The sequence below is a fragment of the Gracilinanus agilis genome, chromosome X (genome assembly GCF_016433145.1).
Source record: "Gracilinanus agilis isolate LMUSP501 chromosome X, AgileGrace, whole genome shotgun sequence".
NCBI lineage: Eukaryota > Metazoa > Chordata > Mammalia > Didelphimorphia > Didelphidae > Gracilinanus > Gracilinanus agilis.
The window spans coordinates 16,283,288-16,295,470 of record NC_058136.1 but is presented as its reverse complement, the minus strand read 5'-3'; the positions used below and the strand labels follow the sequence as shown (position 1 = coordinate 16,295,470).

Genomic DNA, 12,183 nt, shown 5'->3' with positions numbered 1-12,183 from the left:
AAAACATTTGCACTAGATTTGTGATTTTCGTCGGTGGGCTTACAAGTGGGCTTGAATCCTGTCACTACGTGAAATTAAGCAAGTCCCGAAAGAATGGCGTCTGGGAGCCCGTGCCTGCACGATCCTGGCGTGGATCCTTCCCCGCTCTGAATCCTGTGCTGTCCCTCTTTCAAAGCATCGGAGCTGGAGAGGTTTGCTCTAGTTGGAAGTACTCCACAGCACTTCTTTACATTCTGTAGCTCCTACTTCTCCCCATTTTGGCATACCTTCACTAGTCAGTCCTAATTAGTGAGGGCTTTTTTTCCTATACCACATTTCTCAAGATTTATAGTTCTACTGATTAATAGCAGTGGTTGAATCTATAAACTAAATAATGACCTGTTAGGATATATAATAGGTTTTTTATGTTTTCTCTTAATTTGTAGCTTGCAATTATGGCTGCCTAAAGCATCTGTTAATAGAGCACATTTTTAGGTATTGCTATTTAAATGAAAGGAACATCTGGCTGCTCCCAGCTGAGTGTGGGAAGGGGAAAATTAGATGTTGATTACTGTTATACTCCTGCCCAACTGATTCTTAAACCATTCCTCCTCAGTCTTCTTAAACCTCTATTCGTCTCTTGTTGCCCTCTAGGCAAGTGGTACTAGATTGTCAATGTATCTTTCAACGTTTGGGATAAATGAACTGAGACTATAATAGATGTTTGATCCTTCTTGCCATGAACAAAAGAGTTCTTTGCTTACTTCCCCAAACTGAAACTTGAAAGGAAAGGGAATTCCTCTGCCTTAAACTCTCGTACTCTTTCTACCCCTCTATTTGCCCCCACCAAGATACACACTGAGTACTTGAGGATCTAGATCACTGGATGATCCATGCTGACATTCTCCTTATAAAGACAGTGGTTATAAAGTGGTTTGGGAATATTAAAGGCCTGGGTTCAAAGCCTATTTCTGTCATGTATTCGCTTTGTAGCAAGTGATTAGCTTTTCTGAGCCTCAGTTTCTTCATTTGTAACATGAGGATAATATCTGTAGCACCAATCTCTCAAGGTTGTCGTAAGGATTCTGAAGCATACTATACGATATGTGAGGCACTTTGCAAATGTCAGAGTACTTTATAAACATCAGTTATCACAAACAAAACAGAAGACAAGAAAAGTTGTAGCTAAATGGAAGGAGGGGTGAATAATGGACTTGGCAGAATTGGTTTCAACCCATTTCCAGAGACAACCTGAAGAAATATCATTTTAGTTGATTACATCCCATTTTGAGGTGGGGGGGATGCAAATGGGCAAATATGCATGATAAACAGAAGAGAGGGCCCTCACAACTCCAGGGGATCAGGAGGTAGAAATGAAGAGGGAGGGAGGGAGGGAGGGAGGGAGGCAGGCGAATTTCTAGGGGTATGCAACTGCCTGGGTAAACACATACAGAGGAGAGATGGAATGCAGAGTTGGGAGAACAAATATGTAGGCCATTCTGACGAAAACAGAAGAGTTTATAGAGAGGAATGATTTGGAACAAGCCCAGAAAGTGAGACTGGAGACACACTTCATAGCGTGTCTTTAAATAGCTGAGGAGTTTGTATTTCATCCGAGGGAGCTACTGTGACCTGTGCTTAGGAAGACCATTTCTGCCGATGGGTGGATCAGAGGCGAAGTATAAAAGCATTTAGAAGGCCAGTGAGAGGTGAGGAGGGTCTAGAGTGGTGAATACAGAGAAGGCATATGTTCATAAAGGTTGTGGAGGTAGAATTGATGGGATAACCTGGAGAGGGAAGGGAAAGGGCCTTAGAGGGACACCAGTAGTTAAGAACACTGAAAATGATCTAGCCGAGAAGGGTTGATCAGAGTGCGGAGATGGAGTGGTGTCACCAAAGTGGAAGGAGGAAAGAGTTTCCAGAAAGGACGGTAAGATCTCTAGAGAAAGTACAAGAGTGAGGGTCATCGGCCGAACAATTAAGACACTGTGGATGACCTTGGAGAGGACAGTTCAGTAAAATGCTGAGCTGGAAACTATTTGGAGAAGTGAGTGGGAGATGAAAAAGGGTAGGCAACAACTTTCGGTGACTTTTTTCTGTGAAAAGAACATTCATAATGAATTGAGTCAGTCTATTTCAGAGTAGGGAGACATTTCAAAAGAACTCGACAAGAGAGGACTGAGCGCGTTGCAGTGGCTGGAGCACTAGACTGGGAGTCCCAAAGATTCCCACAGTTCTCTCATGTATGAAATAAGGGAGTCAGACTTCTTGGCCTTTAAGCTTCTTTCTAGCTCTAAACATATGATCATGTGTTCCCAAGAGCCTCCCAACTGAGATCTTGAGATCCTTGGTTAACTTCAGTGCCAACCAAGGTTGCTAAAGCTAGGTTGAAGTGAGTACGATGGCAAAAACTAGGCTGAAAAATACAGTTTAAAGTCAAGAACTGAAAGCTATCAAAAGCTTATCAACTCCTTAGAAGCCTATTGCTTATATGCTCATTCTCTTTAAAAAAAGAGTTAGGAGGGTGTAGGTAGACCTGGCAAGTAGTACCAAATGATAGCCTAATACCTAGGAAGCAATTGTTTCCTAACATGGGAGTGATTTTTTTCAATCCTTACTTTCTGTCTGACAAAAAGGCAAGGGTTAGATAAATGGGGTTAAGTGACTTGCCCAGGGTCACACAGCCAGGAAATGACAGTGGCCAAATTTGAATCCAGGACCTCCTGATTCCAGTACTCTATCCACTGTGATACCTAGCTGCCCCTACGGGGGAGTCACTTGGAATCGTCCATGGGTAGTAAAGTACAGCCTTCCTACAGGCACTCTTAGAATCATTGATTAATTAGAGGGCACATATTGAATAATAAAGGCTGACATTTATACAGCCCCTTCAAGTTGGCAAAGTGTTTAAATAACATTTAAGATTTAAAATAACTGAGAAAACACTCTGTGCTCCCAGTTTAAACAAGTTATCAATTCTGAAAACAGGGATGGTGTGGCCACTGGAGTTTGTTTATGGTATACATTTGGGTATATCCACATAGGTTTTATGCATTATTCCTGCAATAGTGGCCTGGTTAGGAGACTCCTCACAGAGTCAGGAAGACCAAGATTTGAGTCCTGCCTCTGATCTCTAGCTATGGAACCATGATCAAGTGATTTCACTCTTGAACACCTCTGCCTTCCCCGCTGGTGTTGTTATTAGTGGATGAGTTGTTGGTTTGCATTGCTGAAAGGAGTTTCCACACCAAGAGGTCCCACATGAAATCACAGGACAAGACGATACTCCACAATCTTTGTAACATCCCCGGGAGGTACAGTAGAGGGGAAACCCTAACGTGATTGTCGAAGTCAGGAAGGTCAGTCTGACACAACTGACCAACAGATCCTAACTCGAATGCTTCTTAGTTGAGTAACCCAGTCATTTCATGTCTGAGCCTGAGTTTCATGATTGGTAAAATGAGGAACAGAGAGAATACCGGGAGTCTCTCCCTGAGTAAGGCTATTGTAAGGCTCAAGTGAGATAATGGACCTTACACACTTTGGCAACTTGAAGGGGCTGTATAAATGTTAGCCCTTCTTATTACATAGACAGAGGAGAGAGGAGAAATTCAGGCCCAGATAAGTGGCAGCCCAGGCTCTCCTTGGGTCGTTAAGCCACCTGCGCTCTCTGCCTTTGGAGCTAGTGACTCTCTGATGGGGTGTGAGGAAGATCCCTGCTACTGGCATGTGCTCAAGGAATCCAGCTTGAAGACAAGCAGTCCAGGCCTAGGGATGGTTGGCCTTGCCGTGATTTGTCCAGGCCGCTTCTGGGAGGACTTCCTCCTTGGAGTCTTCTTCAAGAGCCAGGCTTAAAAGCCCTGCACATATAGGTGCCTAGTAACTGGTGGGTGAGTGTTCGGTGAATAATTTGGAGAGTGGACAGGAGGCTAAAATTATGTCATTTAAACTGTGCTTAGAACAGAGCCCTAACTGTTCAATACTGCTGCAGTTGAAGGGCTTGTTATATATAGGATTTGGGGTCACAGAGTTTCTGGGTTCAAATTCTGCCTCTGATACTTTCTGTGTGTACGACTCTGGGCACGTCGCTTCCCCTCCCTCGGCCACAGTTCATCCTCTCTAAATGTAGGGGGTTGGACAAGACGGCCTCTGAAGTGCCTGTAACGAATGGCCATTCCAGCTGTAAACCTTAAAATCCGGCCTAAGCTTTGGGGTCGCCAAACCACACGAGCTAGAGCTTTTTCATAGCCACTTCACAGATTGCCCACGGCTTTATTAGTCATGGGCCCACTCGGATAACATTTCAATGGGTAACCTATTAAAGGAAATGAAATGAGCTTTCAGAATGATTCTACGAATTAGAATTTAATACATAATACCAACTACCTCCAAACGTTGAAAAGAAAAAGAAAAACAGACATTTTCTTAGACGGGAAATACCAGGCATGGGAACAAACGTTGGGGTTCCCACTGAATGGAATTTGAAGCCAGTGTCCTCTTCACTGTATCACTCTCCTAAGAAGCTACATTTCACACAGCTATGTCAACCTCCAAAATCCCAGGAACTCCAAAAATGTGGTTTCACTCTTACCATAAAGTCGTCCATGTATGAGTGAAGTCCTTTGTTTGGACTGGCAACTTTGAAGCCCACAATTTGAACTCTGATTCACTTTGAACATTTTAACAAGGTTGAAATTCCAAGTCTGCCAGGGTAAGACCCCTGCCCCTTTCCCCTGGAAGAAAGTGAAACTGAACATTACTCCCTAGAGGGTTCAAACCCAGGCACATTAGTCATAAAATGGGAGTCACTAGAGCACAGGTCAGGTTTCTGACTGTCTCGTTGGTTAGATGAGGGGATAAGTTTCCTAAAATTTACCAACCGTGTGCTGTGGTTGTAGGCTGGAAAAAACTGGGCTCCTGGTCCAGTGACCTTGGAAACATCACTGAGGGCAGCTAGGTAATGCTGCGGCGGATAGAGTCCTGGGCCTGGACTCAGAAGACTCATCATCTTGAGCTCAGATCTGGCATCTGACACTTCCTAGCTTTGTGATCCTGGGCCAGTTCCTTAACCCTGTCTGCCCGAGTTTCCTCATCTGTAAAATGGGCTAGAGGAGGAAATGGCACACCCCTCCAGTCTCTCTGCTAAAAAAAAAAAAACAAAAAACAACAAATGGGGTCACAGAGTCAGATGCAACTGAACAACAATAAATCTCTCCGAGTTTCCTTTGCCTCACCTGTAATGTGGGGATATTCATGGTAGCGGTGAGGATCAGCTTTTGAAAACTGGGGTTTAGCTACTGCTCAGGGCAAAGGAGAGCATAAGGAAGATGGGAGGCAAAAATAACATTTGAGAATTAAGGCCCAGGGAAGGATATTCTCTATGAGCCAGCATGGCAGCCCTTCTTTGTCTTTTGCATGGCGTGAGTCACCAGTGTGATTCAGTCCATACTCTACAGTAAACGTGCCTCTTTCACATGTTCTTCGAGTCGGGAGTGGGGAGGCAGAAAAAGGCCCGAGTCTAAATCTTGGCTCCACCACTTATTCCTGGGTGATGTGGGATCGGGATGTCCATTGCCTTTCTCTCAGCTTCACCTTCCTTGTATGCAAAATGAATGAATTGGACTCAGGCAATCTCTAAAGTCCTTTTCAGCTCAAAATCCCATAATCTTCTTAATGGATCTGGGTCTGGAATTCCAGCTCTGTTCCCTATTAGCTGTGGGACAGAGCGAGTCACTTCCTCTATTTGGACCTTGCTCTTCTCCTCTGTCAAATGAGTTACCAACTTTATTGGACTTGAATAGAAACGGGGGCCATTCCCCTTGGGAATGTCGTGGGTCCCAGGTGGCCCGTGGGCACACCTAGAGCACAGCTCTACCACCTTTTTTGGTGTCACGGACCTGTGGCAGGCTAGTGACATTCTTTTCAGAATAATGTTTTTGTTTTTAAACAATTGAAGGGAAACGTTAAATTTTGGTTCGATTTTAGTGAAAATTTTTCCCCTTCCATGTTTATGGGCCCCTGAAATCTAGCCGTCCACTCAAAATGAAGAACTTTTTGCCTAGATAATCTCTAAGGTCCCTTCTATTAGGAAATACTCTGATCCTAAAGGGATTTGCATATATAATGGCCAGAGTCTGATCCATTGTCCAGTATATCCTGACTTTTTTGCATTCGGGGCAATGTTACTGTCAAAGACAATAATTCAAGCTTTAATTCTATAGTAAGGATGGCTACGTTGGGGGTGGAGAGATAGACAGACAGATAGACAGACAGAGACAGAGAATATCAGAATTTATATTTCCCAACTCACAGAGTGCTTATGAAGGAAACACTCTAAATCTTGAAGTACTTGTGAGTTGAGAAGAATGGGCACTATTCTCCTCATTTGACAGATGAGTAAAACTGAGGCTCAAAGACAGGCAATCACTTGACTCTAATCAAACACATAGCACAGGGCACAATCAAGGCTTGAAATGCCTGACAATGCAACCCCAAGGCCGGGGCTTCTTTACCTCCTCTTTGTCGGTAGCTGGTGTCCGTTTTTTAGGTCTGCTTTTCTCCCATTCTTATCTACATAAATAGTAAAATGTCAAAGAATTCTAATTTATATGGGGACATAAATATCCAAATATACACCAGGTACCATGAGAACCAGTCAAGAAGAGAACCGATCCTGTCAGGAAGACATGAGTAAGTCCTGCTTCTGGAACATACCGGTTATATGATCCTAGGGAAATTGCTAACCATAAGTTAGAGCTGAATTGCTGTTCTGAATCATTGAGTTACTCATACCAAGAGTACCCTAGACCAGTGATGGGCAAACTCTTGAAAGAGGGGGCCAAAGGAAAGGAAATGCTCCTCTGTCAGTCTGTTTCTAAGGCAACTCTTTCCAAGTTTCATTGTGTTGCATTCGTCAGATTAGGAACAATGTCCCGGGGCCTGATAGAACATTTCAGGGGGCCGCATTTGGCCCGTGGGCCGTAGTTTGCCCATCACTGCCCTACACCCTTAAAATCACAGATCTGGCCCATCTGCATATTGGCTGGGCAGTTGGCATTCTATGTGGACATTAACAGCTGCTATATCTATTCCATGTGCATAAATACACACAGTTCCCTCTCTCCAGCTAAGGGGATATTAGTTTAAGTTTCAGGACGCTCAATTTTGGAAGCTTTTAAAAAAGTTTTTAGCCGGGTGTTATTTTGTTCTCTTTCTCTCCTCGTTTGAGATAAAAACAGGTTTGAAAGAAATGCGACTGTTACATTCTTTGCATCCACATTTATTGTCGGTTCCGTATATGTGTCCCTGCGCTAAAGAGTCAAATTCTGTCTTGGTTCAATTGCTTTGATCTAGTGATTAGGTATTTCTCCTTTAAAATATGGCAACAAGACTTTTCTTTTTACAAAAGAAACTATCTCACTGAGAGTAACCCATGGATCCTTTTAAAAAGCAAGCTTAGAACAGCAATGTGCCAGTTTGTGTGCCCAGTGTTTAGATGTTTCTCAGTCGGGCATCCAACTCTTCGTGACCCCATTTGGGATTTTCTTGGCTGAGAAACTGGAGTGGTTTGCCATTTTCTTCTGTAGCTCCTCTTACAGGCAAGGAAACTCGGGCAAACAGGGTTAAGTGATTTCCCTGGGGGTCACACATCTAGTAAGTGTCTGAGTCCAGATTTGAACTCAAGAAACTGAGTTCCTGACTCCAGACCCAGCACTCTGTCCACTGTGCCACCTAGCTTTTACGTACAGTCCTTGCCTGTTCTTTAATGGATGTGGAAATGCTCATTTCATTTGAGGTTGAGAATTAAAGTAAAGTAGAAAATGATTTCAGAGAAAGAGTTTTGGATGTAGCTCGCCTTTGTTAGGCCTTTTGGACTAGCACAGATGGGGTTGAGGGGGAGGAAGAAAAAAATGCTGGATGATTGAAAAAAGATGTAATTACAAAGCATTATTAAGCACCTACTATGTTTTAGAACTTGCGCTAAGAGCTCAGGATACAAAGGCAAAAATGAAATATTCCATTGGGAGACAACGTTTGTGTATACACTTCCACAGTTAAATGCAAACAAATGCCAGGTAGAGTCTTTGGAGGTTGCTTGAGGGTTGCCAAGGTTAATGGCTAGCAGTAACAGCTATTATTTTTGTAGTGCTCAAAGACTGTCTGGGTACTACACTTTGTTATCTCATTTGAGCTTCATGACGACTCTATCATGTAAGGTGTTATTATTAGCCCCACTTTTTAGATGCAGACATTCTGAGTCAGGCAAATGAGGTGATTGGCCCAGGATCAGTCATAATTGCTCGAAGTGGAATTTGAACATAAATCCACGTGATTCTAGTGTCCAACACATTGTCCCCTGTATCTCATTTTCCCGTTCCTAATCTGTAAAATGGGAATGATAATTGGCGTCCTACCTCACAGAATTGTTTTAAGAAATAGCTTTGCAAGTCATCTTGCCTGGGTTACTTGGAGTTATTTAATGTCTGTAGGCCTCAGTCCTTTCCTCCGTCAAAATAGAAGGGATTAGACTCTCTATAAGGTCTCTTCCAGTTCTAGGCGATGTCTTCTTACGATCTCAAAATCCCATTTTTTCTTTTCTCTTTTAGAATTCTTCAAAGAGCTACTTGAAAATGCTGAAAAATCCTTGAATGACATGTTTGTCCGGACCTACGGTCGCTTATATATGCAGAATTCCGAGCTCTTTAAGGATCTCTTCGTGGAACTGAAGCGATACTATGTGGGAGGCAATGTGAACCTGGAAGAAATGCTCAATGACTTCTGGGCCCGCCTTCTGGAGCGAATGTTTCGCCTTGTGAACCCCCAACACCATTTTACAGATGAGTATTTGGAATGTGTGAGCAAGTACACAGAGCAGCTGAAGCCCTTTGGGGATGTACCACGGAAACTCAAGTTACAGGTGACTCGGGCCTTTGTCGCTGCCCGGACATTTGCCCAAGGTCTGGCCGTTGCAAGGGATGTTATCAACAAAGTGTCTGTGGTAAGCTCATGATCTTGTGTCATCTGGGGTCCTGGTGTATAAATAGGCACATCTGAGACAGGAGAATAACTTTTGGGACTCATTTCGGGAGGTGGATAGCATTTTTTGCCATAAGCTCCTCAGAACCCTCCTGGATCATTGTTTTGCTGAGAGTAGCTAAGTCTGTCACAGTTTGACCATTCCACAATATTGCTGTTAACTATGTACAATGTTCTCATAGTTCTGCTTATCTCACTCTGTATCTGTTCATGTAGGTCCTTTCAGTTCTTTCTGAAATCATCCTGTTCATCATTCCTTACAGCACAATAGTACCCCATCACCATTATATACCACAATTTGTTCAGCCATTCCCTAGTTGATGGACATCCTTTCAGTTTCCAATTCCTTGCCACCACAAAGAGAGCAGCTATGAATATTTTTGTACAAACAAGTCTTTTCCCCTTTTTTATTATCTCTTTGGGATATAGATTCAGTAGTGGCATTACCGGATTAAAGGGTATGCACAGTTTTATAGCCCTTTGGGCATGGTTCCAAATTGCCCTCCAGAGTGGTTGGATCAATTCACAACTCCACCAACAATGCATTATTGTCCCAATTTTGCCACGTCTCCTCCAACATTTATTACTTTCTTTTACTGCCATATTGACCAATCTAATAGGTGTGAGGTCGTGTCTCAGGATTGTTTTAATTTGCATTTATCTAATCATGAGGGATTTAGGACATTTTTTCATATGATTATTGTTAACTTTGATTTCTTCATCTGAAAACTGCTTGTTCATATCCTTTAACCATTTGTTAATTGGGGAATGGCTTGCATTCTTATAAATTTGTCTTTGTTCTCTATAGATTTGAGAAATGAGACCTTTATCAGAGAAATTTGTTATAAATTTTTTCCAACTTTGTTGTTTCCCTTCTAATCTTGATTACATTGATTTTGTTTGTGCAAACCCCTTTTAATTTATAATAGTCAAAATTAATCATTTTATATCTTGTAATATTTTCTATCTCTTGTTTAATCATAAATTCTTCCCTTCTACACATATCTGACAGTTAACTACTCTATGTTCCCCTAATTTACTTATAGCATCACCCTTTATGTCTAAATCACATGCCCATTTTGACTGTATCTTGGTACATGGTGTGAAATATTGGTATATAACTAATTTTTTGCCAATTTCCAACGGTTTTTGTCAAATAGTGAGTCCTTATCCCCAGAATTGGGATCTTTGGGTTTATCAAACACTAGACTGCTAAGGTCATTTACTCTTACTCTATTCCCTTGATCCACCAACCTATATTCTTAGCTAGTACCAGATTGTCTTGATGATTTATAGTACAGACTGAGATCTGTTATTACTAGACCACCATCCTTTCCATTTTTTTCATTAATTCCCTTGATATTCTTGGTCTTGTGTTCTTCCAGAGGAATTTTGTTATTATTTTCTCTAGTTCTATAAAATAGGGTTTTTTGGTAGTTTGGCATGGCACTGAATAAGTAAATTAACTTAGGGAGAATTGTCATTTTAAAAATTACATTAGCTCTGCCTACCCATGAGCAATTAATGTTTTTCCAGTTGTTTAGATCTAACTTTATTTGTGTGAAAAGCATTCATACAGTTCCTGTGCTTGTCTTGTCAAGTAGATTCTCAAGTATTTTATATTGTCTAGAGCAGTGATGGGCAAACTTTTTAAAGAGTGGGCCAAAGGAAAGGAAATCCTCATCTGTCGGTCTGTTTCTAAGGCAACTCTTTCAAAGTTTCATTGTATTGTATCCTACTCATTGTATTCATCAGATTAGGAATAATGTCTCAGCTAGACAGAACATTACAGCCCCCCCCCCCAATCTGGACCGCAGGCTGTAGTTTGCCCATCACTGGTCTAGAGTGATTTTAAATGGAGTTTCTCTTTCTAACTCCCGCTGCTGAGTTTTGTTGGGAAAATATAGAAATGCTGATGAGTTATGTGGGTTTATTTTGTACCCTGCAACTTTACTAAAGTTGTGCATTATTTCCACTAGCCTTTTAGTTGATTTTCTGGGGTTCTTTAAGTATACCATCATATCATCTGCAAAGAGTGCTAGTTTAGTCTCCTCATTGCCTACTTTAATCCTTTCAATTTCTTTTTCTTCTCTTATTGCTAAAGCTAACACTTACAGTACAATATTAAATAATAGAGGTGATAGTGGTCATCCTTGCTTCACTGTGGGGCTTCTTTAAGCTTTTTTCCTAATCCCCATCAAAATTCAATGGGCCTGGTCAACTAGGTAGCACGAGACCTAGAGGAATCAGCTAGAGATGAGATCATAGATTCAAATCAAGCTTCAGATGCTTGTTAGCTGCATGATACTGGGTAAGTCACTTAATTGCCCTAGCTCATACTACTCTCCTGCCTTGGAACTCAATACATAGTGTGGATACTAAGATGGAGGGTAAGGGCTTTATTTTTTAAAAATCCATTTCTAGCTAAATTCCAGGTGCTACCAATCAAGAACACAGGTGAATCAACTTAAGTTCAGTTCAAACCAAATGCTTGACATCTGGGGACCACTGGGCCTAAACTTCTTGTTATTGGATTTTTTCCTTCTCTCCTTTCTCCTCTCTCTTCTGAAGAGAAAGAAAAGATTGAAGAGGAGAGGGGAGAAATAAGAGAGAGATAGAAGAGGAGAAAAAGAAACCGAAAGAGGATATTAGAGAGATGGAGAAAGTAGAAGAGGAAGAAGAAATAGAGAGAGGAGAAAGAAAAGGAAAAGAAAGAAGAAATAGAGAGGACAGACAGGACAAATAAGAAGTGGAGAGGAGAGAAAAGAGAAACAGAGAGACAGAGATGGGAGAAATGAAAGGTAGAAAGGTAAGAGAGAGGATAAAAGAATGATAGAAAAAAGATGGAGAAATAAGAAATAGAGGGGGAGAAATAAGAGGTAGAAAGATAGACAAGGAGAAAAGAAAAAAGAAATAGTAGAGGGATGGGAGAGGAGAAAAGAGAAACAGACAGAGGATAAAGAGAGGAGAGAGACAAAGAGGAGGAATAAGAGGGAGAAAAAAAGAGTAAAGACAAACGTAGACAGAGAGAGAACAAAGGAAAAGTAGAAAGGAGAGAAGGGGGAAATACAATGGGGAGACACCAAGAGATAGGAGAAATGAGAGGTAGAGAGGAAAGAGAGGCTAAAGGGGTGATGAAAGAGAGATGGAGGAGAGAGGAAAAAAGAA

At 41.8% G+C, this 12,183-nt stretch overlaps 1 protein-coding gene across 1 annotated transcript in view; it reads left to right on the top strand.

Annotated features, from left to right (window-relative positions):
- GPC4 (glypican 4) overlaps window positions 1-12,183 on the top strand; it is a 133,217-nt gene that overhangs the window by 103,397 nt on the left and 17,637 nt on the right. The window contains exon 3 of the mRNA XM_044682691.1: window positions 8,586-8,977. Coding sequence (XP_044538626.1) covers window positions 8,586-8,977 — 392 coding nt within the window. The remainder of the gene's footprint in view (window positions 1-8,585; window positions 8,978-12,183) is intronic.